General features: G+C 40.9%; 1 protein-coding gene across 3 annotated transcripts in view; it reads left to right on the top strand.

Moving 5' to 3' along the window:
• PALD1 (phosphatase domain containing paladin 1) overlaps positions 1-25,355 on the top strand; it is a 185,089-nt gene that overhangs the window by 122,608 nt on the left and 37,126 nt on the right. For all 3 annotated transcript variants that reach the window (XM_070752215.1, XM_070752214.1, XM_070752216.1), the window contains exon 18: positions 2,642-2,782. In XM_070752215.1, the coding sequence (XP_070608316.1) occupies positions 2,642-2,782 (141 nt within the window). The remainder of the gene's footprint in view (positions 1-2,641; positions 2,783-25,355) is intronic.

Genomic DNA, 25,355 nt, shown 5'->3' with positions numbered 1-25,355 from the left:
TGCCACATGACATCTTCCTCCCCGTGCTGCATGCAAGCACCATCCATAGAAAAAGGTAAGGCAGGCGGCGGGCCTGGAAGAAGGCGGGGAAGAGCTCCGGGTACGAACAGCAAAGCCGCTTCTTGTGGCAGGGGTGCCGCGGGAGGCAAAGTGCTCTGGCCCCCAGCAGCAAAGCCATTGCTCATGGCAGTAAAGGCAGCGGGCGGGCAAATGGGGAGGGCAGGTGGGGGGAATTACTTACCTGCAGGCTGCTTCTCACTGTTTGCGACTTTTTTACTTCTGCACATTCGTGGAAGCAAAAAGCCGGAAATCACATGTCCTTGCACGAACTTCCGCTTCTCCGCGGAAGCTGAATCGTGTGCGCTTCCAGCACCGTTCCGGTGGCACCGGGAATGGTAGCCCATCGCTGGATGCATGTGCATGCAAGGGACCTGAAGCTGCACGCACAGTGCACCAGTAGCAGCAGTAATGGGAATCCCCCTCTGCCTCCGACACAGAGCCTTCTCCAGACTCCAGGCATGATCCATGTTCCTCTCCAGCCTCCTCGCTGTCCGACCCTGCTGCCAGCTTTGCAGGCTGCTGGCGGACCACAACAGGTAGTCCTCAATTTATGACCAAGCCCACATTTCTGTTGTTAAATGAGATGTTAAGTGAGTTTGCCCCCATTTTATGACTTTGCTTGCCACAGTTATTAAGTGAATAACTGTAATTGATGAGTTAAGTGAGTCTGGCTTCCCCATTGACTTTGCTTGTCTGATGGTTGCAAAAGAGGATCACTTGACCTTGGGACACAGCAGTGGTCATAAGCTACCATTGTGAATCTGAATTGTGATCACATGATCATGGGGGGGGGGAGTTCCGCAAAGGTTGTCAGTGTGAAAAAATGTGGTCATAAGTTGAGGACGACCTATCTATCTTGACCACAATATGTGTGCTGTATGGATAACCCATGTAAACACCTGGAGTTTTGTAGGGATAGTTTTGTATCAGGCAGCAGAATCAGGTAGGGCAGCGTTTCTCAACCATGGCAGTTTTAAGAGGCATGGAATTCTGGGAGTTGAAGTCCATGCCTCTTAAAGCTGCCAAGGTTGAAGAAACACTGAGATATACATATCTGCGGGTCTCTTTACGCTAGTGTTTTTTTAAAAAAAACAATGCAAGGAGGATAAGTACTAAACCCATGATGGCGAACCTATGGCACGCATGCCTCAGGTGGCACGCGGGGCCATACCAGAGAGCATACGAGGTGTTGCCCAATGTCAGCTCCAGTGCACATGCTGTCCACCCAATTTTCGGACTTCAGGAAGGCCCCTTCGCACTCCAGAAGCTCCAGGGAAGCATACTAAAGCCCCAGAGTGCAAAAAACGGCTCAACAGGCAAACCGGAAGTTTGGAAAAATGGACTTCCGGTTTGCCCATAGTGCTGTTTTTAGCACTGCGGGGCTTCAGGAAACTTCCCAGAAACCTCTAGAGTGCAAAAAACAGCACAAGCCCATTTTCCTAACTTCTGGTTTGCCCATTTGGCCATTTTATTCACCACCCCAGACTTCATTGAGGCCTGTGTGAATGCGCAGGAATGGGGGGGAATTGAGCACATGTGCAGGAGCAGCGCAGGGGGTGCACATGCGTGGGGGGGGAAGGGGGTGTGGTCACATGCTCAAACACACACACACACACACACACAAAACGTTTTGGCCTAACCCCAAAAAGGTTTCCCATCACTGTAGTAAACTTGGCTTTCAGAGAGAAACTATGTTTCTTTCTTTCTTTTTTTATTTACAAATATAATACAAGGTACATAGAATACATAAAACAATACATCCAGTAGGAAAAATAAGAAACACAAAAAGAATACTGATCGTACTACCATACAGGGTGGCATTGCGGGAAAGCGCAGATCTATTGGGGAAAAAAATGGGTTGTGGATCGATGAAGTTCTAGAGATAACCATAGAAAAAAGTCCAGAATGTTTCCTATTAGGGATTATACGCCAACAACTTAACCAACACCATATTTATCTGATTATTCATATCACTACCGCAGCAAGACTAGCTTTTGCTCAAACATGGAAAAAGGCAGAAATCCCCCAAGACGAATTGGTATTAGAAAAAATAACTCAATGTGCAGAAATGTCTAAACTGACCCTAAAGATTAAAGGTAAAGATGACTCGCAATTTTATGGTTGTTGGAATTTACTCTACCACTGGTTAGAAAAAAGAAAAAATCCTTGCTAATTACAATATGAACATGTAAAATAAATAAATATATACTATATACTAAGAAGAAATGACAGTTGCAAACATTCCATTTTACAACAGCACGAAGCTTGAAACTTCAGCCTGATGATGGTGAATGTGATTTCACCGAAACGCTTTTTTGATAAAAACTGTTACTGATTCTAAAGAAAATGTACATAGTTTTGGAAGAATATAGCTACTGATCCTGTACATGCCTTTATTTTAATATATAGGTTTCTTTTTTGTTTTTGTTTTTTGTGTTTCTTATTTTTCCTACTGGATGTATTGTTTTATGTATTCTATGAGAAACTATGTTTCTTACATGTTGGAGATGTTTTCTTTGCTAAGAGATCCCAGAAGGGAAAAGCTTCATCGTCAGCTCTGTGGTTCGCTCTTATCTCCCAGGTGGTGATGAAAATGCTTCAGATATTGCCAGAGGGACACCGGATGAAGAAGGAGGTCGACATGGCATTGGACACAGTGAGCGAAACGATGACGCCTATGCACTACCACCTGAGAGAAATCATCATTAGTACCTACAGACAGGTATGGAGAGAAGAAGAAGAAGAAAAAAAAACCACAACAAATTACTGGGTGTATTTTATGAATTTTTGTTCACTTCTGGCCCAAACTGCTATTAAGACAGCTAAGTAGATGTGTGGGTGTGATGTGACTTTAGTCAACCATGTATTTGAAATATCTTGGATTGCTGCTATAGAAAGAAGAGGAGGTGATGTGGCCCATCACCTGCCAGCAGAGCTAGCTGCAGAATCAGAAAAAGAGGTGGAGGGAGAACCTGGGGAGCGTTTTGAAGGCTCTGATAAGGAAAGAGCATCAGAGGCAGCGCTGGGGCTTTCCATCCTCCCCCAGGGGAAGAGGCAGCTATCTTCGGGGCCATAGCTGAGCGAGGAGGAATACATGGAGCCCATCCCATATGCGTAGAAAAGAGAGTAAATGGAATGCAATAAGCCGGCTCTTAGGGAAAAGCCGGGGTGGCGCAGCAGGTAGAGGGCTGTACTGCAGGCCACTGAAGCTGACTGTAGATCTGAAGGTCAGTGGTTCAAATCTCATCACCGGCTCAAGGTTGACTCAGCCTTCCATCCTTCCGAGGTGGGTAAAATGAGGACCCGGATTGTGGGGGCAATAGCCTGGCTCTGTTAAAAAGTGCTATTGCTAACATGTTGTAAGCCGCCCTGAGTTTAAGGAGAAGGGCGGCATAAAAATTGAATAAGTAAATAAATAAAATAAAATAAAATAAGATGCTAGCTTGCCCCGTCCTGGCTGGGAAATAAATAGGAGGGATTTGGGAATGGCTAGTTGTCACAGACAACTGTTCGTTTCCAGTATACAGCAAGCAATTCGGATTTCTTGCCTAAACCCAGGTTTGTTGGGACTAATTACGTATGATTTTTTTTTTATCCCTGTGAATAAGAAGACTTTTATTGTCCTGTTATAAAAAGGGGGTTATTTTACTCATGAGCAAATGTCTTATCCAGTGATGGATAAACTCCAACCCCCATCTTTAGGCATTTTTTCTTTATTCTCAGCCTTTTATCCTCTTCTACCCAATAATGTAACCTTCTATCCCATTCTTTAGTTTTACCTCAGGTAAAACACCCGGCATTACCTGAAACAAATACATCACCTTTGGGATTATCATCATTTTTAATGCCTTTATCTTTGCCATTTTCCTTAACCCTTTCTTTTTTCAGCTCTTCATCTGTTTTAATATTTTCATCAAAATCTGTCTATAATTATCCTCCACCGTTTTCTCCGGATTCCTTAATAACCATATTCCCAGATATTTCATTTTCTTTAGGCCCAACTTTAATCCAGACTCCTTCCTAATAAGTACAGTGGTACCTCACCTTACGAACGCCTGTTCTAATGAACTTTTCAGGATACGAACCCGGTGTTTAAGATTTTTTTGCCTCTTCTTCCGAACTATTTTCACCTTACGAACCCAAGCCGCTGCTGCTGGGATGAAAGGGTTTCTTTCCCCCCCTTTTTTTGAAGAAAGAAAAGGGAGGGGCGGCTTGGAGGGGGAAAGACTTTGCAGAGAACAGCAAGGGTGTCTTTTGAAGAAAGAAAAGGGAGGGCGGCTTGGAGGGGGAAAGACTTTGCAGAGAACAGCAAGGGTGTCTTTTGAAGAAAGAAAAGGGAGGGGCGGCTTGGAGGGGGAAAGACTTTGCAGAGAACAGCAAGGGTGTCTTTTGAAGAAAGAAAAGGGAGGGCGGCTTGGAGGGGGAAAGACTTTGCAGAGAACAGCAAGGGTGTCTTTTGAAGAAAGAAAAGGGAGGGCGGCTTGGAAGAGGAAAGACTTTGCAGAGAACAGCCACAGGCACTGAAAGGGTGTCTTTTGAAGAAAGAAAAGGAAGGGGCGCCCCCTTGCCTTTCTTCCTTCCCACTCACCCTTTAGCCTAGCCTTGCTTCTTCCACCCGCCCCCCTTTAGCTGCTCCTCCCTGCCTTCTGTTCGCCTCCCTTCTAAAGTTTGGGATTTTCCTGAAGGATTTGCACTCATTATTTGCTTTTACATTAATTCCTATGGGAAACATTGTTTCGCCTTACGAACCTTTCACCTTACGAACCTCCTTCTGGAACCAATTATGTTCGTATCACGAGGTAACACTGTACCTGTTCTCTTGGACCTATATTCAAACACATAATCTCTGATTTTGCCATATTGACTGATAGCCCCGATTGCTGTTTAAAATCTTGTAACATAATCTTTATTCCTTTAATCATTTCTATCTGAGTCTGAATCAATATGATTGCATCGACTGCAAATAAATTTTATTTTATTTCTAAATCTCCAATTTTATATCCTTTCCAATCATTGTCCTGTCTTATCATATTGGCTAATGTCTCTATTGCCATTACAAATAGCATTGGAGATAGCAGGCAGCCCTGCTTAGTCTCATTTTGAATTTTAAAACTATGCGTTATCCTTTCAAGGTAATTTCAATGTATAGGTTGGCCAATCATTTATATATTTCTGTGGCTTTGTCTACCTTTGTAGTACAGTATAAAGTGTATGTAATGTGTGGAAAATACCACTAGATGTCAGGTTGGAATGCCAATATTTTCTTTGTGGCTACAAAGTCAGGACAGGTCATTGAAAACATCATTTTAAATCCAATTGTCACTGTGTCTGAATCTTGTCTATCCTGGTCAGAAAGGCACAAGTAATTTTAATACACCACTTTTAGAGAATGCACATCTACTATTACTTGTTCCTGAGCGCCCTTTGTAATTAATTGTATTTTGATTCTGTATTGTGGTTCTATTGTGTAAATATGGTAAGCCACTTTATTATATATATTCTGTAAGACCAGTTGGTGACAAGTTGCCAGATATATTGAATGGGTGGGTGGATCTTTGCTCCACTGGTTTTGCATGAAAAGAAAGCTGAATTTTCCAAAATAGCAAAAGTGTTCCTCACAAGCCTTCATAGGAAATTATCAGGGTTTCTCCGCTTGTTATTTAGGATTTATGTCATTAATGTTAAAAATAACAGTGTTACATTAATAAAGGAGAATTTTTGTAGCTCCGGATTGACATGCTCTCTGAACTTGCATGTTTGCAAGTTCAAAATGGGTGAACAGTGCAGTCAGGCGGTAGGGAAAGCAAGTAGGATGCTTGGCTGCATAGCTAGAGGTATAACAAGCAGGAAGAGGGAGATTATGATCCCGCTATATAGAGAGCTGGTGAGACCACATTTGGAATACTGTGTTCAGTTCTGGAGACCTCACCTACAAAAAGATATTGACAAAATTGAACGGGTCCAAAGACGGGCTACACGAATGGTGGAAGGTCTTAAGCATAAAACGTATCAGGAAAGACTTAATGAACTCAATCTGTATAGTCTGGAGGAGAGAAGGAAAAGGGGGGACATGATCGAAACATTTAAATATATTAAAATGTTAAATAAGGTCCAGGAGGGAAGTGTTTTTAATAGGAAAGTGAACACAAGAACAAGGGGACACAATCTGAAGTTAGTTGGGGGAAAGATCAAAAGCAACATGAGAAAATATTATTTTACTGAAAGAGTAGTAGATGCTTGGAACAAACTCCCAGCAGACGTGGTAGATAAATCCACAGTAACTGAATTTAAACATGCCTGGGATAAACATATATCCATCCTAAGATAAAATACAGAAAATAGTATAAGGGCAGACTAGATGGACCATGAGGTCTTTTTCTGCCGTCAGTCTTCTATGTTTCTATGTTTCTATGCTTGCAGATATTTCATTAACCAAACTAGGTAAGAACATAAGGTCCCACAGAGTTGGCCTTCTCTGGGTCCCTTCGACTAAACAATGTCGTTTGGCAGGCCCCAGGGGAAGAGCCTTCTCTGTGGTAGCCCCAGCCCTCTGGAATCAACTCCCCTGCAGAGATTAGAACTGCCCCTACCCTTCTTGTCTTTCGCAAATTACTTAAGACCCACCTGTATCGCCAGACATGGGGAACTGAGACACCCCCCACCCCAGGTTTTTATATTTTATATATGGTATGCATGTGTTGCATGGTTTTTAAATGATAGGTTTTAAACTGTTTTTTAATATTAGATTTGTTTCTATTGTAACATTGTTATTATTGTTGTTGTGAGCCCCCCGTCTTCGGAGAGGGGTAGCATACAAATCTAATAAATAATAATAATAATAATAATAATAATAATAATAATAATTATTATTATTATTATTATTATTATTATTATTATTATTATTATTATTATTATTATCAGTGCTGGCAAGGAATGCAGAGAACCTGTCAACAAACTGCACTTCTTACTGATGATGTTTGGGCAATGAAATGACTCTAAGAAAACAAGCAAGCTCAGAGAACATCAAAGACCCCTTAAGTGTTATATCACCTTGTGGTGGGTTTTTTTCCCCATTACCAGCATTCCTTATCACCCCTAATGCTAGCATTTTCAGTATTGACCCTCTGCTCTGAAAAAAAGAAACAGCTTTTGATTTCTCTAAAGGAATATCAGCAGAGTATCTCTTCTATAAATAGCTTGGTACTTTTGTCATTTTTTGAAAAGTGAACAAGGTAAGCAATTAGCGTCCAGACATCTGAGAAGTGGTAGGTTGCCTGAACCTGTTCTGGATTCTTTTAACTTTGACATTGTCTCTAATTTGTGATTGCTGATAGTTACAGCAGGTGTTGATTGATGGAAGGCATAAGACTTTGACAGTATATTTGGTTGTGTGTCTTGATGTGAAATAGAACATCCATACATATACCACACTATCAACATGTTACACATTTATACATTTTTCTAATGTATCATAAACAAATATCTTAAATTTGTATTTATACTTTTATCTCCCATCTGTTCTCCTTCTATATCCATTCCCTCTATCTCCCTCTCTTCCCTCTACTTTCTTTCTCCCTCTCTCCCTCTTACCTACTTCCCTCCTACCTCTCTCCCCTTCCTTCCTTCCTACTTCCTCTTCCTCCTACTCATTCTTCCCTGAGTACTTCTAATCTCAATCTGTTATGGGGTTGTACATCCTAAGATAAAATACAGGAGATAGTATAAGGGCAGACTAGATGGACCATGAGGGTTTTTTTGCCGTCAATCTTCTATGTTTCTATGTAGTTCTTCGTATTCTAAATATTCCCCCTTTCCCCAGGTGTAGGTGGGGATTCTAAGTCTGAGAGAATGGTCAATTGTCTAGAGCTTCCTATTGAATTTGTGGCAATAATAAAATCTTATCTTTATGATGGCCATAGCCTAAGAAAGGCAAGGTACAGTCAGTTAAAAAGCATCGAAAATACATCAGATAATTTTCTTGAAAAATAATACAATAATATGATATGTAATGATTAGGATTTGTTAAAGTAGAAATGATATACTGGTATAATAGAAGAAATGAAAGGAATGAAGTGAATACTTAATTTTTTTAAAAAAAACACGACCCTTTGTCCTATGTATACTGATATTGTTATAATTAGATTAAGATTTGATATGAATGGTTATCTTTTCTTTCCTTCCTGGGATATAAAGAGAAGTAAATTTGGAAATTTCTTTTTTTAAGGGCAGCTTCGATAAAATGAGGGTCTTTTTAAAAAAGTAAGAATGAGTTTAAGAATATAAGAAATGGATTGTAGCACGAAGGCACAGTTGGAAATAGCCACAAGAAATTGAGATAGCTAATAGCACTTTGAATTCAAATCAGGGTGAAGGAGAATATCTGAAATCCGGATGATAGGATTTGAAAAGGAGGTAGCACAGGATGAATGATATGTACCAGAATAAATGGGATAAATAATTAGGAAATTTGGATTAAGAATTTGACATTTGATATTATATTGTATTGTATTGAGGTATGTGAATTTGAATCTCTGTAAGGTGTGGAAAAACAATAAAAATTTATACCCCCCAGCCCCCCAAAAATAAAATACATCAGTATCTAAAGCAGTGGTTCTCAACCTGGGGGTCGGGACCCCTTTGGGGGTCGAATGACCATTTCATAGGGGTTGCCTAAGACCACGGGAAAAGACAAATTTCCCATGGTGTTAGGAACGAAAGCATCTGACGCCTTGGAACATATTTTTACAACCTGACCAATCAGGCATTAACAGTGGGGGTGTCCCTCTGACCTTCCTTCAGCTTAAAGCTCTGTTTGGAGAATTGGCACTAGACTTATGGTTGGGGGTCCCCACAACATGAGGAACTGTATTAAGGGGTCGCGGAATTAGAAAGATTGAGAACCACTGATCTAAAGAAATATGAAAAACTAGAAGGTATAAAAGATATGTACTATATTAAAACAAGCTATGTATGTACATACAGACATTCACAAGGATGCACACATACACATGTGTGCATGCATGTGAATGTCTATATGTACAGGGGAATAACTATCTTGTCCCCTTAGCACCACCTTTTTCTGACTGTAATATATGAGAATGGTATGATTGTGTAGTAATGATCGTTTTGTAATATTTAGAAACATAGAAACATAGAAGACTGACGGCAGAAAAAGACCTCATGGTCCATCTAGTCTGCCCTTATACTATTTTCTGTATTTTATCTTAGGATGGATCTATGTTTATCCCAGGCATGTTTAAATTCAGTTATTGTGGATTTACCAACCACGTCTGCTGGAAGTTTGTTCCAAGGATAATATTTTCTCATGTTGCTTTTGATCTTTCCCCCAGCTAACTTCAGATTGTGTCCCTTTGTTCTTGTGTTCACTTTCCTATTAAATTTAGGGGTTTTAAATTGCTTTTAACTTATATTGGATGTGTACTTTGTATATTGCATTGCTGTTGTTGTGAGCCGACCCGAGTCTTCGGAGAGGGGCAGCATACAAATTTAATAAAACTAAACTAAGCTAAACCAAACACATATACATACACGAGTCTAAAAAAATAAAAACTGTGAACATTAGAAGGATGTAGGAGAGCACAAAATATAGTAGATAGAAGACTATGGAATTATTGGCAACAATGGGATTTGAACCAGGTGTGTAATTCAGTCCAACAGGTAGTAAATAAGTTGCACCAAGGTTTCCATGCCTTTTAATCTGTTTCTGTCTTGTGGAATATTTCTTTCTGTGTCCTGTTACTTGACTTTCCCTGTGTGAAAATATTGAAATGCTAAACCCGTTTTAGTGGTTACTTTTAACATTAGTCTAGGCCAGGGGTAGGTAAAGGTAGCTCTTCTATGACTTGTAGACTTTTTAAGTCCCAGAATTCCTGAGCCAATCACGCTAGCTCAGGAATTCTGGGAGTTGAAGTCCACATGTCATAGAAGAGTCAACTGGCCTAAGCTTCCTATCTAGAAAACAAGCTTTGGGATCCTGACATGGGGGACGACGACAATTGGAGGTAGAGTATGATTGAAGGATAGAAAATACTGCTGTAAAGAAATAATCAGCACATTGCCAATTATCCTCTCTTTCCCCAACCCTATATCTTTATCTATTAAATCTATTAATCTTGGGTCTTTGAATTATTAGGATCCCAAGCTGCCTGCGTGCGATCCTGACAGGGTAGATAACAAGCATATGGCGAGGGAGTGCAGGATAATTCATGTATTTAATTTGTTTTACCAATTGCATAAGTGCCTATTCCACACCCATGACTCTAGGTAGTGAATGGAGGGTTAAAACCAGACCAGACCTAGAGTACACAATAGCAACAGACAGACAATGTAAACATATGGGCAAGGTCTAAAAGCAGCATCAGTGGAGGAACACAAGTTCCCTGCCATCCAAGCTAGCCCAGTGCTAAACATGTCATTACATGAAAGTTTAAAATTGTGATTGTAAGCACAGGGATTCCAGCTTCATAAAAGATCCACCCTGGAAGATGAAGGAAAATTTAACCTTTTCAGCCATGTTTTTAAAGAATACCTCTCTTTTTCATGTAAGTCTAAGAGTTTCTTTGCTTTCCTTAAAGGTAAATAAATACCTTCTTTAAAAGTATTTAAAGCAGTACCAATAGTCTGTTCCAAGTTCTGTTCACTGATTCTCTTAATTACTACCTTTTTGCCTGATGACTGCAGAACATTTTATAACACTAAAGCTGAAAAAAATAACCAGGAAAGATTTGAAAGCTGGATAAAGGAAATCCCTTCTCCAAGAATCGTCCTTCGTAGCCTGTGTTAAAGTGTTTTTGAAAAATGCTACTTCCCCGTTGAGGAATTTTAGTTTGAATTAGGTTAAGCATTCATGCTTAATTTAAACATGTCTCTGTGATCTACCCTATAATTATTTTTCTTGGGAGGAAATTACTATGAGTAATTCAGTTTTTGAGAGAAGACTTGAACTCTAATTTTTTCTTTGAATTGTATTCCTATCACATGATATCTGGACAAATGATCCCTAATTCTTTATATATTTTAAAAATTAAAATATTTAATAAATGATATTATATAGTTAAAAGACTTCAACATTGGAGAGTTAAGTAGCTGGATCCATCTGCTGAATGGTTTCTAGACTTAATATTATAAGCATCAAGCAAATAAGTTTCTTACTGAGGTAAATCAGTTGATTACAATGAAGTATGGCTTATTAATTGAAATACTTGGATCAAACTTATATACACAGTTGTCTGTGTGCATAAATGTTCTATATGTTCTCTTTTGTTTTGTTTTAGTTTGATTTGATTGGATTGGATTGGATTTGTATGCCGCCCCTCTCCGTAGACTTGGGGCAGCTAACAACAGTAGTAAGCGGCATATGAAAATCCAATATAAACAGTTAAAAACCCCTATTGTAAAACCAAACATACATACAGACATACCATGCATACAATTGTAAAGGCCTAAGGGGAAAGAGTATCTCAATCCCCCCATGCCTGGCGGCAGAGGTGGGTTTTAAGAAGCTTACGAAAGGCAAGGAGGGAGGGAGCAATTCTAATCTCTGGGGGGAGTTGGTTCCAAAGGGTCGGGGCCGCCACAGAGAAGGCTCTTCCCCTGGGTCCTGCCAAGCAACATTGTTTAGTTGACAGGACCTGGAGAAGATCCACTCTGTGGGACCTAACTGGTCGCTGGGATTCATTGTGTTAATGGATGTGCAAAGTAACCCGAATAACAAGGATATGCTCACAGAAATGTTTATGAAAGTAGTTACGAAAAATTATTTAGCCACACAGAGATACACTAACTTGAGTTAAAGTTTACTTTAAGAAATAGCACAGTCCAGGTCAGACACATAATAGTCAGAATAAGAGTCCAAAGGACATCCAATTACAAAGTCTTCTTACCAGTTGTCTTTGTCATGAACAGTAAACAAAGATACTAAGGTTAAACACAGCTTAGATACAACTAAAAAAGCATATCAGAGAGAGAATGTCAGAGAGAAAAAACTATGATCTTTAGCCCCATCTTACGGCAATCTGCAATACAATCAACCAATCAGAAATAACATACAGTTAAAGCTATATACATTAACACAGTTAAATCTACATGCATACATTGTTGGTTTATATATTGCCAACCCAACTATTTGGACAGAGTCCTAAAAATTGTGTTTATTTCATTACAGTATTTGTTTTGTGTCATTAAGACAGTGTTGATTCTTCAGCAACCACACAAATAGATTTTTTGCCCCACCTGTCCCTAACCTAGTCTCTTTAATCTTCCAACAGTGAATTTAGTGCCATTAATTTAATCCATTAGAAAAGGGATTGTGGCTTAAAGAGTGGCCATAAATTACTTTAGACAAAGAATTGATTTTAATACTGTACTTCTGCCTCTGGACCGACTAGGATCTGTGGGTGGGTGAAAGGTTTGTAATAATCCAGGTATTTATCTAGGGTTAGTGCTAGTAAAGTTTTCTGGAGCTGGTGCTGTCAGGTTCCGGTAGGTTGAGAGAAAAAGAAACACCACAAAACTCAGTCCTGGTTTGTATTGCTTTAATCCTCCTCCTTTCTCTGGCACGAACTGATCACTGGCTGTTGGGGTCTGGATGGGTGTCAACAAGCTCAAACTCAATCCAGACAAGATAGAGTGGCTGTGGGTTTTGCCTCCCGAGGACAATTCCATCTGTCCATCCATTACCCTGTGGGGGGGGGGAATTATTGACCCCCTCAGAGAGGGTTCGCAACTTGGGCGTCCTCCTCGATCCACAGCTAACATTGGAACATCATCTTTCGGCTGTGGCTGGGAGGGCGTTTGCCCAGGTTTGCGTGGTGTACCAGTTGCCGCCCTATTTGGACAGGGAGTCACTGCCCACAGTCGCTCATGCCCTCATCACCTTGAGGTTCGATTACTCCAATGCTCTCTACATGGGGCTACCTTTGAAAAGTGTTCGGAAACTTCAGATCGTGCAGAATGCGGCCGCGAGAGCTATCGTGGGGCTTCCCAGATTCGGCCACATTTCTACAACACTCCGTAGTCTGCACTGGCTGCCGATCAGTTTCCGGTCACAATTCAAAGTGTTGGTAATGACCTTTAAATCCCTATATGGCATTGGACCAGAATACCTCCGGAACCGCCTTCTACCGCACGAATCCCAGAGGCCGATAAGATCCCACAGAGTTGGCCTTCTCCGGGTCCCGTTGACCAAACAATGTCATTTGGCGGGCCCCAGGGGAGGAGCCTTCTCTGTGGCGGCCCCGGCCCTCTGGAACCAACTCCCCCAGGAGATTAGAACAGCCCCCACCCTCCTTGTCTTTCACAAGTTACTCAAGACCCACCTGTATCGCCAGGCATGGGGGAACTAAGACATCTCCCCCAGGCTTTTATATTTCATGTTTGGTATCTATGTGCTGTATGGTTTTTAATTGTTGGGGTTTTTATATATTTTTATTATTAGATTTGTCCCATTGTTACACTGTTTCTTATTACTGTTGTGAGACGCCCCAAGTCTTGGGAGAGGGGCGGCATACAAATCTAATAAACTAAACTAAACTAAACTATACAGAGAAATGAAGTCAGGGCTAACCGCCCAGTGCTCCCCATCACCATTTAAGCTTTTCTCACGGCCCCACCTCCCAGTCATGCGCACGTCCCACCTCCTCTCAGCTGAGTGCTATTCAAATGTCATCAGGCCAAAACCTTCTCCATGCACAGGCGCTCATTCCGACTCCCAGCTGGGTAAGACGGTGACACTTGCTCAGTGCGCAGGCGCCTGGTCCACTTCCCACCTGTTTCCAGAATCTGCCTGACATACATGGAAGCAGCAGCGGCGGCGGCATCCAGCCAAGTAGGTGTCTGTGACTAGGCTGAAGCCCTCAGGTGTGGGCGTAGATTACCCACGGTGTCTCCCATCACGTTGGAGCCCTCTGGTGGATTGTCCATGGTATTACCTCTCCCCGCAAAATGGCAGCCCCAAGTCACCAGGCGCGCCAGGGCTAACAGGTGCCTTTTACCTTTGTGCTGACCAAATGCTGGGCAGTGATGCCGATGAATTATGAAGGCTGTATTCTCAACACATTGGAGGGCATCAAAAGTTGTGAAATGCCAACAATATTTGAAGCAGAAGGAAACAAGGACTTTCCAGTTTTGGTTGAGTCTTTCTAAGTGCTGAGATTCAAGAAGCTATAAAGAAGCTGAGCAAACACAGGAGCATTGCACAGAAGTTGGAAGAAACTTTATTGGATTCCCAGCAGTGGTTCTAACTAATAGTTGCTTCAGCTGCCTAGAGCTTTTCAACACACCTAGGATTTTTATTTGGACTGGGCAAATTATTTTAGTTCTGTTTCTATCTGCAACTGAGCAAGAGAACCAGACAACTTAGAAAATGTTTACCATTTGGAATAGGTTTAAATGAGGAAGTCAACTTATGGTACCATAGGATGTTTCTTTGAAGATGTTTTTTTTAAAAAGACGGTGTCCAAAAAATAGAGGATTTCTGCATGCTGTTTTTGAAAAGACATACTGAGACTGTTTGACACTCCTCTTTGAATTCAGTTATGGCTGTAACTTGGGAGATCTTCCTCTCCCTTTTTTCCTAGCTTCCCACAAATGTAGACATAACTATACAAGAGTTTCTCATTACCAACTGTGAGCAACACATTGAGAGCAAACCCTAAAACATAATTCATAGCTAATGTCATCTGCTTCTTGTCAACTTTGATTTGAGTGTATGCAGTTGTTTAACTTTCCATTCCAAAGAGCGCAAGTTGAGTACAATGAATAATATGTTGTCTTGTTAAGCTATTTATAGTTTACTCCCTTTTTGTAAGCAGTGGTACTGTATGTATTATGTAGAATTGAGTTATATTTAATGGAACCAAGTCTGGATTAATATGAAATAATCACACATGCTCACAGACAATAATCAGATTGGGAAACGGGGATGTCTCATCCAGGCAGGATCTCATGTTTGGTTTTGATCGTTTCTGACCCACAGTCATACATCTGAAAAAGATCTGGAATTCTCAACAAGAATTGAGATCTATTGATAAAATGTTTCTGACATTTAACATCTAGCAGTGTTCCAATATTTGAGAGGCTGCCACAGAGAGGAGGGAGTTAAGCTATTCTCCAAAGCACTGATTGATTGATTGATTGATTGATTGATTGGATTTGTATGCCATCCCTCTCCGTAGACTGGGGCGGCTAACAACAGTAATAAAAACAACATATAACAATCCAATATTAAAACAGTTAAAAACCCTTATTATAAAACCAAACATACATACAGACATACCTTGCATAAAATTGTAAAGGCCTAGGGGGGAAAGAGTATCTCAGTTCCCCCATGCCTGGCGGCAGAGGTGGGTTTTAAGAAGCTTATGAAAGGCAAGGAGGGTGGGGGCAATTTTAATCTCTGGGGGGAGTTGGTTCCAGAGGGCCGGGGCGGCCACAGAGAAGGCTCTTCCCCTGGGTCCCGCCAAGCAACATTGCTTAGTTGACGGGACCCGGAGAAGACCCACTCTGTGGGATCTAACTGGTCACTGGGATTCGTGCAACAGAAGGCGGTCCCTGAGATAAGGAAGGCCAGACAAGGAATAATGGATGGAAATTGGTAACGGAGATATTCAACCTGGAAATAAGGAGAAATTTACTGACAGAGCAATCAACCAATGGAACAGAAGTTGCCTTCAGAAGTTGTAGGGGCTTAATCAATGGAAGCTTTCAAGAGACTGGACTGCCATCTGTCAGAAATGGTGTAGAGTATCCTGCTTGGGCGGCGGCAGGTGGGTAGACTAGATGACCTACAAGGTCCCTTCCAACTCTGTTAATCTGTTAAAAAAACCCACATAGCAGTAGAGGCTGATCTCTTTGCCTCTAGAACTCTAGGCTGTACTGTTGATGCTAAATTGCATATTTGTTCATTTTCTCCCTTCAGTATAACCACAGCAATCACAGCGTAGGGTACAAAATCGAATTAAAACCATTCAATCCCAAAATGCTAAAACTAGAATGATCAGCATAGCAACAAATGTGAATCAACGAAGATTCGTTTAAAAACGTATTTGAACAAATAGGTTTTAGTCTATTCAGTAAGCAAGGTGTGCTAGGTTCGGTACAGATAGTCCTCAGTCTTCTGGTAAACACAATCAAAGGGGAAGCCAGATTCATTTTACATCTGTTACTGTTACTGCAGCAATTCATTTAACAACCATGACAAGAAAGATAATAAAATGGAGTAAAATTTACTTAAAAACTGTTTCACTTAGTAATAAAATTTTTTGAACTAACTGTATTAGCCATATGTATGCACATCTGGAGTGTGATGGGTAATGACTCCACTGTTGATTTGGCTTTATCTTGTACACTTGATGGTGATGGTAATATTTTTTATATAAAAACAACTACAGTATTACCAAAAACTGTAAGGACTAGTAGGCTTGAAGTCTGCAATATCAGTTCGTAGATCTTCACTGAAAACAGTGTATTTCTATCATCTCTCTTAAAAATGTTCAATTAGTTTAAACCTAGGGGTCCAAATGTATATTGTTAGCTCACCAATTTATTTAATTTAATTTAATTTAATTTAATACATTGATAAGCTGCCCAACTCCTTGTGAACTCTGGGCGGCATACAATAATAAAAGAATGTAATATAACAATAACAATATGAAACAATAAAAACCCCAGAAATAAAACAATCATTCAACAAACATTCATTCTTGTTAGCCGGAGCTAGTTGGTCTTACTCAACGGCCCCAGGCCTGCTGGCAGAGCCATGTTTTCACAGCATTCCAGAAGGCTAAGAGGGTGGAAGTGGTATGAGTCTCTGGGGTAGTTGATTCCAAAAAGCCGGAGCCACAACAGAGAAGGCCCTGCCACATAGCCCCACCAAATGGCATTGTTTGGCCAGCACAACCTGGAGAAGGTCAAGCCTGTGAGCTCTAGTCAGACGCTGGGAGATATGTGGCAGAAGACGGTCCCGTAAATAGTCTGGCCCAAATCCATGTAGGGCTTTATAGGTGATAACCAAAACCTTGAATTGCGTCCGGAGACCGATTGAGTGTTGGAGTTATGTGGGTGTATCTAGGTACACCCACAACAGCTCGCCTGGCTACTTTCTGGACTAATTGTAGTCTCCGGACGCTTTTCAAGGGTAGCTCCATGTAGATCACATTGCAATAATCGAGCTGCGAGGTGATTAGGGCATGAATGACTGTGAGAAGAGCCTCCAAATCCTGATAGGGCCGCAACTGGCACACTAGTTGCACCTGTGCAAAGGTCCCCCTAGCCACAGCTGAGAGATGTTGTTCTAAACTCAGCTGCGGATCTAGGAGGACCCTCAGAGTCTACCAAAGATAGGTCTGTGGCCAATGCCTCCTGCTCCCTGAATGCAGGAAACCATTGTAGACAAAGAACAGCTAGGGCAGGATATTTGTCTCCATTCCAGCATTGGTTCATCATCCATGACAGCCCTTTATGTTTTCACATGGTCTATAAATAAAAAGTTAAGACATACTTCTGGATCTGCGTCATTGAGTGGGCAATTATTGGGGTGGCCTTGATTAAATCACCCTTCCGAGTGCCTGCTGCTTTCCTGATCTTTACTACTTCTACAGGTGCCTCCATGATTGTTCATAGTTTCATTCAGCAGTGGGTTGCTTCCGTTTTGGTCCGTTTCTGTGAATCGGTAGCGGTGGCAGTGGGAGGCTCCACCCACCTACTTGGGACGCTTCTGCACCTGTGCAAACCGCTAGCAACAGGTTTTAGAACCTACTACTGGTTAGATTCCAAGCTGTAGTTGGTTTTATTTCCAAATTAAAGCTTACAATGGATTCCCACCCGGCCCGCCCACTGCAAAAAACGCCATCTCCTTCTGATTCTCATCGTGCCATGGTTCTCTTTACAGTTAGGGGTCCCCTTTCTGTCACCCAACAGGTGGTACATAGGTGGCTTCATCAGTGTACCTGAAGATAGAAATACTCACCTGAAGTCTTATCTTTGACATTTGTAAGCCACCCCGAGTCTTCGGAGAGGGGCAGCATATAAATCAAAATAAATAAATAAATTTGACTTTATGCACAATTCTCATTGCTAGTGTGTCATTTACAGTGTCGGCATTGTTACTGTCTTTGAGAGATTCATGCACTAATTTTATATATTTATTTATTTATTTATTTATTTATTTATTTATTTATTATTAGAGTTGGAAGGGACCTTGCAGGTCATCAAGTCCAACCCCCTGCTCAAGCAGGAAACCCTGCATCACCCCAACCAGATGGCAGTCCAATTTTCTTTTGAATGTGTCAAGTGATGGGGCGTTCACAACCTCTGCTTGCAGGCTGTTCCACTGATTGATCACTCTCACTGTCAGAAAGTTCTTCCTTATTTCCAGATTGTATCTGTCCTTGGTCAGTTTCCATCCATTGCTTCTTGTCTGGCCCTCTGGTGCCCTGGAAAATAGTGTGACCCCCTCCTCTCTGTGGAAACCCTCAAATATCTGTATACTGCTACCATGTCCCCTCTGGCCCTCATTTTTGCTAAACTATCCATGCCCAGTTCCAGGTCTCTTCTTATGTAGGCAAGTCTGATGGTTGATTTGGGCAGGGAAATTGAGACTGTTGAATGAGTGTAGTCTATTACTTTCTCTTAATCTGGTTTTATGGGCTTGTACCTCTGGGAATAAAGTTAGGTAACATCCTTCTGTGTCTACAATGGCTCAAAGACAAGGTGGGAGAGCAAATCAAGGAACAAAATCCACAATTAGAAATCAACATGTGCCTTGCAAGTCAAATTTCAAGCAAACCCCGCCCCACCCCATCTTCTACAGCTGTATATGCTGAATTTATTTTTAATTTATTTTTCTGTTATTTTCCTTGTACAGGATTAATAATTTTAATTCCAGCATCAATCGTATTTCGGCTTCCCTGTCAAAGGCACAACAAGCCATTTTCAAATGGGGACTGGGGGGGGGGGAGGCTTTTTTCACGCCTAGTGAGAACAAACAATAACATTCCAGAATGTAGTGGAAAATGTCATTTTGTGCCTGTTTGTTTATATTTCTGAAGATCAAGCATGCTAAACATTCTAGGCTGGAGTCTGAGATACATTAGTTTAAAGATGTTTGAAAGAAAGTTGTTGATTTTATTTTTTTAATTTTTGTCTTTATTTATTTATTTATTCATTCATTCATTCATTCATTCATTCATTCATTCATTTATTGGATTTGTATGCCGCCCCTCTCCGTAGACTCCGTAGACTCGGGGTGGCTAACAGCAATAATAAAACAGCATATAATAATAATCCAATACTAAAAACAGTTAAAAACCCATTATTATAAAAACCAAACATACATACAGACATACCATGCATAAAATTGTAAAGGCCTAGGGGGAAAGAGTATCTCAATTCCCCCATGCCTGGCGGCAGAGGTGGGTTTTAAGTAGCTTACGAAAGGCAAGAAGAGTGGGGGCAGTTCTAATCTCTTGGGGGAGTTGGTTCCAGAGGGCCGGGGCCGCCACAGAGAAGGCTCTTCCCCTGGGTCCCGCCAAGCGGCATTGTTTGGTTGACAGGACCCAGAGAAGACCCACTCTGTGGGACCTAACTGGTCGCTGGGATTTGTGCAGCAGAAGGCAGTCCCTGAGATAATCTGGTCCGGTGCCATGAAGGGCTTTATAGGTCATAACCAACACTTTGAATTGTGGCCACCGCTGTTAAGTGAATCACTGCAGCTGCTAAGCTAGTATCCCAGATGTGATATGTATCTTGCTTCCCCATTGATTTTGTTTGTTTGAAGGTCACAAAAGGGAATCACGTGACCCCGGGATGCAGCAATTGTCATAAATAAGAACCAGGTGTCAAGTTTCCGAATTTTGCTCACATGACCATGGGGATGCTACAAAAGTCATAAGTTTGAAAAATGGTCATAGGTCAGTTTTTTCAATGCCATTGTAACCTGGAATAGTCACTAAATGAGTCGAGGACTTCCTGTAATCCAGCCCTCCAAAATCATATTTGTATTATTATTATTATTATTATTATTATTATTATTATTATTATTATTATTATTATTATTATGTCAATACAACACAGCAAACTAGATCACTATGCTAGATTTCGTATTTCATCACCAGTCGGGCGCTTCCCAAGCACCTAGGACTGTGTGATGTAGCGGTGAATTATGTTTGCCGATCCCAGTAAAGCGGCCTTTTGCAATTGACAGATGGAGATTTTGTCAATTCCGATGGTTTTCAAATGTCCGCTGAGATCCTTTGGCACTGTGCCCAGCGTGCCAAGTACCACTGGGATAACTTTCACTGGCTTATGCTAGAGTCATTGCAGCTCGAATTTTAGATCTTCGTATTTCACTAATTTCTCTAGCTGCTTCTCATCAATTCTGCTGTCTCCTGGGATTGCGATGTCGATGATCCATACTTTCTTTTTCTCCACAATCAGGATGTCTGGTGTGTTATGCTTCAGAATTCGGTCAGTCTGAAGTCCCACAGTAGTTTTGCTTGCTCAGTTTCGACCACTTTTTCGGGCTTATGATCCCACCAATTCTTTGCCACTGGTAAATGGTAGTTCCGGCACAAGATCCAGTGGATCATCTGTGTATTATTATTATTATTATTATTATTATTATTATTATTATTATTATTATTATTATTTAGATTTGTATGCCGCCCCTCACTGGGTCACACTGAAACCCAAAGAGGGTATAGACATTAGTATTTATTCAGCCTCTGTCTATGAAGATTCTCAGTCATCCAAGTCATGGTTGTCCCAAAAGTGCTCTTTCAAAAGGCAATTGGACTTTTTGTTGTTGTTTATCATTGAAGAAGTTCAACTGAAGCTTCTTCAGTTCTGGATGAATGTAGGAAAATGAAAGGATTTATATTCCTTAGTCATCTGGTCATTTGTACTCTTTTGAGAGTTGTTGAATCACTTGGAGGTTTATTAGGATCGCCTGAATAGTGCAAATGGGTATGGAACCTCCTTGGAACTTGTTGGAACTGCTAAAAAATTACAACATCATCCTTTCAGCAGTTCCAAGAAGATTCCACACTCATCCAGGTAACCCTGAGGCCACAGATAACCCTCCCAGGGACTCTCAGAAATAGCACTAACAACCAGATGATTGCAAGGAATATAAAACCTTCCATTCTCCGCCATTCAGTCAGAACTGAAGAAGCTTCTTGGATGAGAAGCAAAATGTCTTCAAAGAAAACCAAATTCCAGTTGCTTCTTGCAAAAGCACCTTTGGGAACTCTGGAGTCTGTCTAGTTTTAGCCAAATTATGGCAACATACCATATCTTTGCACATGTTAACTATTCATTTGTTCTTTCCATTTTTCCCCATTATCCTGAAAGAGAGAGAATTGGAACTTCAGTAAATCTTTCTCTAAGGGTAGAATAAGCTCTTAACTCACACTGAAACTTTCAGCACTTTTGGAAAGGGAAGTTCAGAGTAGAAGATTTATGTTTCAGTGGGGAGCCTTGTGCTGGCATTCATTGTCCAGCTAGTGGGTAAAGCACTAAAAAATGGAACATTCCCTAAAGTACTTTGAGAATGATAGATGGGCCCCATTAGCAGGGAAGACTGGAGGTCCTCACTTAGACCATGATAGCTTTTGTAGAAAGATATACATACATATAAAACTTTCGTTTCTAGCCGACAAGTTCTCTGCGAGGGAAAAGAAATCGCTTTAACAGACTGAAATCATACTTCAGACATTATCCCCTAAACATCCCCTATTAAAAGCTCTGGTTTTATTCTTTTAACTACTAGTAAACTTTTTTTTTTAAATCCTCCCTTTGTGTTTTTACTGAGCTACAAATCAATGCAAAATGGAATTTGTTCAGTTCGCTCTAATGGAAAGTGTCATATATTGACTCAATGTGGTGATTAATTGGGTAATGAAGACTGACTGAAATGGGACGCTTGGTGGACCATTCTTCTAGCAGCAGCTTCACTGTTGTCCACTTTCTCTTGGAATAATAACCAACTTTCCCTTTCCCTTGCAATTTAGTTGACACCATATCTTAGGGGGAGGGGATGCATTTGCCTGCAGGCACTGGGGCCAAATGTTAGCGGAGCAAGGTTTGCATGGTTTTATATCTTTATTACCATTAGACAATTCGCAAGGAGTGTCAACTATGAGTAGTCCACGGCTTACAACAGCTTGGTTTTAGTGTCCTGGAGTAATGTGATCCCCTTTTATGACCTGAGTCGGTGGGGAAGCCAGATTCACTTAACAACTGTGTTATTAACTTAATAACTGCAGTCATTTGCTTAATGACTTTCTCACTTTGCAACAGAAATTTTGGGTTGTGATCGTAAGCTGAGGACTACCTGTATTCTTGTTCATTGGTCATTTATTCATGGCATTTTATATTGTGTTTGTTTATTGATAGCCCAGGATTGCCTGGATAAGATGGGTGGCCATATAAACTTGCCAACATAAAATAAATAACAATTCTTAAGAGTCAATACCAACCTCTTGGCACAGAATCATAGTTAATCAGACTCCCCAACAGTGTTCCCTCGAATTTTTTTGGGGGGGTGGGCGGAAAAGTATAGTGTCTGAGCGGCAGTCCCTTCAGCTCAGAAATATTAAATAAACAAACAAACAAATAAAAAACCCACCCTGTTTTGCCTCAGAGAATTTCAAAATAAAATACTGTACTGTGTATCTATAACAGTGAGCTCATAATAGGGCAACTCTTATCAATATCAAAATGCCACTTAAATAGTTGAGCTAGTTTCAAACTAGATTTTGATTTTCTTTCTCTCTTCCTTACTCCCATTCTTTTTCTTTCTCTTTTCCTCCCTCTCTTTTTTCTATCTGTTTCTTTCTCTTCCACTCTTCCTCTCTCTCCTTCCCTCTCACTCTTTCCCTCTCGGCTTCTGGGCAGTTGATGATGATTTTTAAGTGAGCGATTGCTCACTGCTCAGCTTAGAGGGAACTATGCTCCCCAAAGCAATTTGGTTTTGATCACAAAAATCAAAGAAGTGAGAATTTTTATATCTTTCTTGGGATAAACGTATTTCCTGGCAAAAAAAGGAAACAGACAAATCACAAATAATAGATATTACTTTGAGATTCAGAGGTTTATTCCATGAGCAATTGAGAACATGGGAGAAAGCCATCATTAAAGATAAAACTTACATCAATTACTCATTGCAATGAGGTCCACTGTCATAGCTAAATCCAGCATGGATTAGCTAGGGCCAGGGACACCAAACTCATCCCAAGACAATTTTTTTAATATATTTCTGCATGCATTTCACAACTTACTTCTTACTGTCTTAGTGACAGACAGTCTCCACATATGTCCATGTACATCTCAAACCTCTGCCTTCATCTAATATCAGTTCCCTATTTCTCACAGTTTCCATGTTCTAAAATTCCAAATATATCTAAAAACTACATACTTTGCAAAATCACATTTCACAGCAACAGCTCAGCAGGATTACAAATAATTCTGTGCAACCTTTCTGTCTAAAACATTAGTTCATGTAACTTTTTAGGGCCTAATATCCTTCTGAGACCTATATAAGCAAGCCCCAGTTTTCCTTCCCTCACATTCTGAACCTGAAAAAGACCAAGCTCATGATGACTGCAAGGATGGGAAACATCAAAATAAAAATAGAAGGTGAATAGAGAGAATGTGTAGGGGGGAAACCAGTTTCCTAGGATTGCAGATAGCTCAAAGCGGTAAAGGCAGCACAGATAAGTAAAATATCAGGTTGCACTGGGTCACACAGCAATGATTAATATGAGCTGAATATGAGATGTGCTGTGAATTCCAAATTTTGAAAAAACAACAACAACCCAATGATGCTTTAAATGAGCGCAAACTTAATTTGGAAAAAAAAAAGTGCACTTCCATCATCGGATTTTAGTGAAGAGCAACTTCCCACTTTTTGCACATGTTACTGCTTAGCAGACCACCATGGCTGTGGCTCCTAGAAAGGAATAGCGGTCTTTTTCTATTTTTGTTTCTAAAACGCTGCCCACTTTTGTTGGCTTGACAAGTGGGAGTAAGCCCAACTGAGTTGAGTGAGTTTTACTCCAAGGTAAGCGGGCACAGCTTTATAGGCTTAGCCTGGCCCTTGCTGGACAAGGAACTCATTGTGCTATTAGTTTGGCTTTTTCACTGATTTTTATAAACGCTCCAGATGGCCTTTTCCCATTTGTGAATCCTCTTTGTTTTTGCACCCTTCCTCCTACTGTGAGACACCCATGAAAGAGAGAAAAGGTGGAGTGGCTCCATAGAATACCTTTTGTCTAGCAGTGTTGATGCCATCTGTTTGAAGGCCCCCCTTTTCCCAGATAATTGCATTATTTCCCCAAGCTTCCGACCTCTTTCTTGTTTTGCTTTCGTTCCGTTCTTATAAAGCTTTAATTGCTAATTTCTACTTATAGCAAAGTGGTTACTTTGAGCTGGAAGCTGTGTTTACATTCAGCCTGAAACTATGAATACGGACACAGCTACGCCGGCCACTGATGTCTACCTCACTGATTGCTGTTGTGTGGTCATGACTCAACTGAGGTCAAGGCAGGGACAAAAAGGGAGGATAAGGCTAATTCTCGGTTGCTAAAGTTTTTCAGGAAAAGCAGCACTATATAAAACAAGCTCGAAATCTCAACTGCCTATTTCTGGTTCTCCTCTTCCTGCCCCCTTCCACGTTTATTAAAAAAAAGTGGATGTTTGTAACTTTTTTTTTACTATTTCAGGGGTCTCGGTGTCTAAAGAAAGAAAGTTTTGAGCATAGAACACAATTTAATTGGAACCTGGATGACCAAATTTAAATGTAACCCAAGGTTAGATCCTTTCCTAAAGTTGCTGGTTTCACCAACGTGAGCTGCTTTATTATTATCATATTTTTTTGAGTATAAGATGCATCCCCCCCCCAATAGAGGTTGGAAATGTCGGTGTGTCTTATACACCTAATATTTTGCAGTCCCAAAGCCCTACCCCCACCGCCCATTTTTGGACAAAGGGTCTGGGAAGCCTGCAGAGAGCTCCAGGGTGCTGGGGGAATGACAAAAATGGCTCAGTTTTTGTGAAATAAATGGAATTTCACAAAAATTGGGACATTTTTGCCTTCGCCCAGCACCCAGACGTTCTCTGCAGACTTCCCAGACCCTTTACCCACCCAATTTATTTTTCAAAAACGGGACTGTTTTTGCCTTTTAATTACCCCATTTAGCATGACTGGAGGAGGAATTCTGGGAGTTGAAGTCCACTAGTCTCAAAGCTGTCATGTTTGAAGATCCCTGGATTAGGGG

Source organism: Erythrolamprus reginae, chromosome 5 (assembly GCF_031021105.1).
Source record: "Erythrolamprus reginae isolate rEryReg1 chromosome 5, rEryReg1.hap1, whole genome shotgun sequence".
Classification (NCBI taxonomy): Eukaryota; Metazoa; Chordata; class Lepidosauria; order Squamata; family Dipsadidae; genus Erythrolamprus; species Erythrolamprus reginae.
This window is presented reverse-complemented; position numbering and strand designations above follow the sequence as displayed.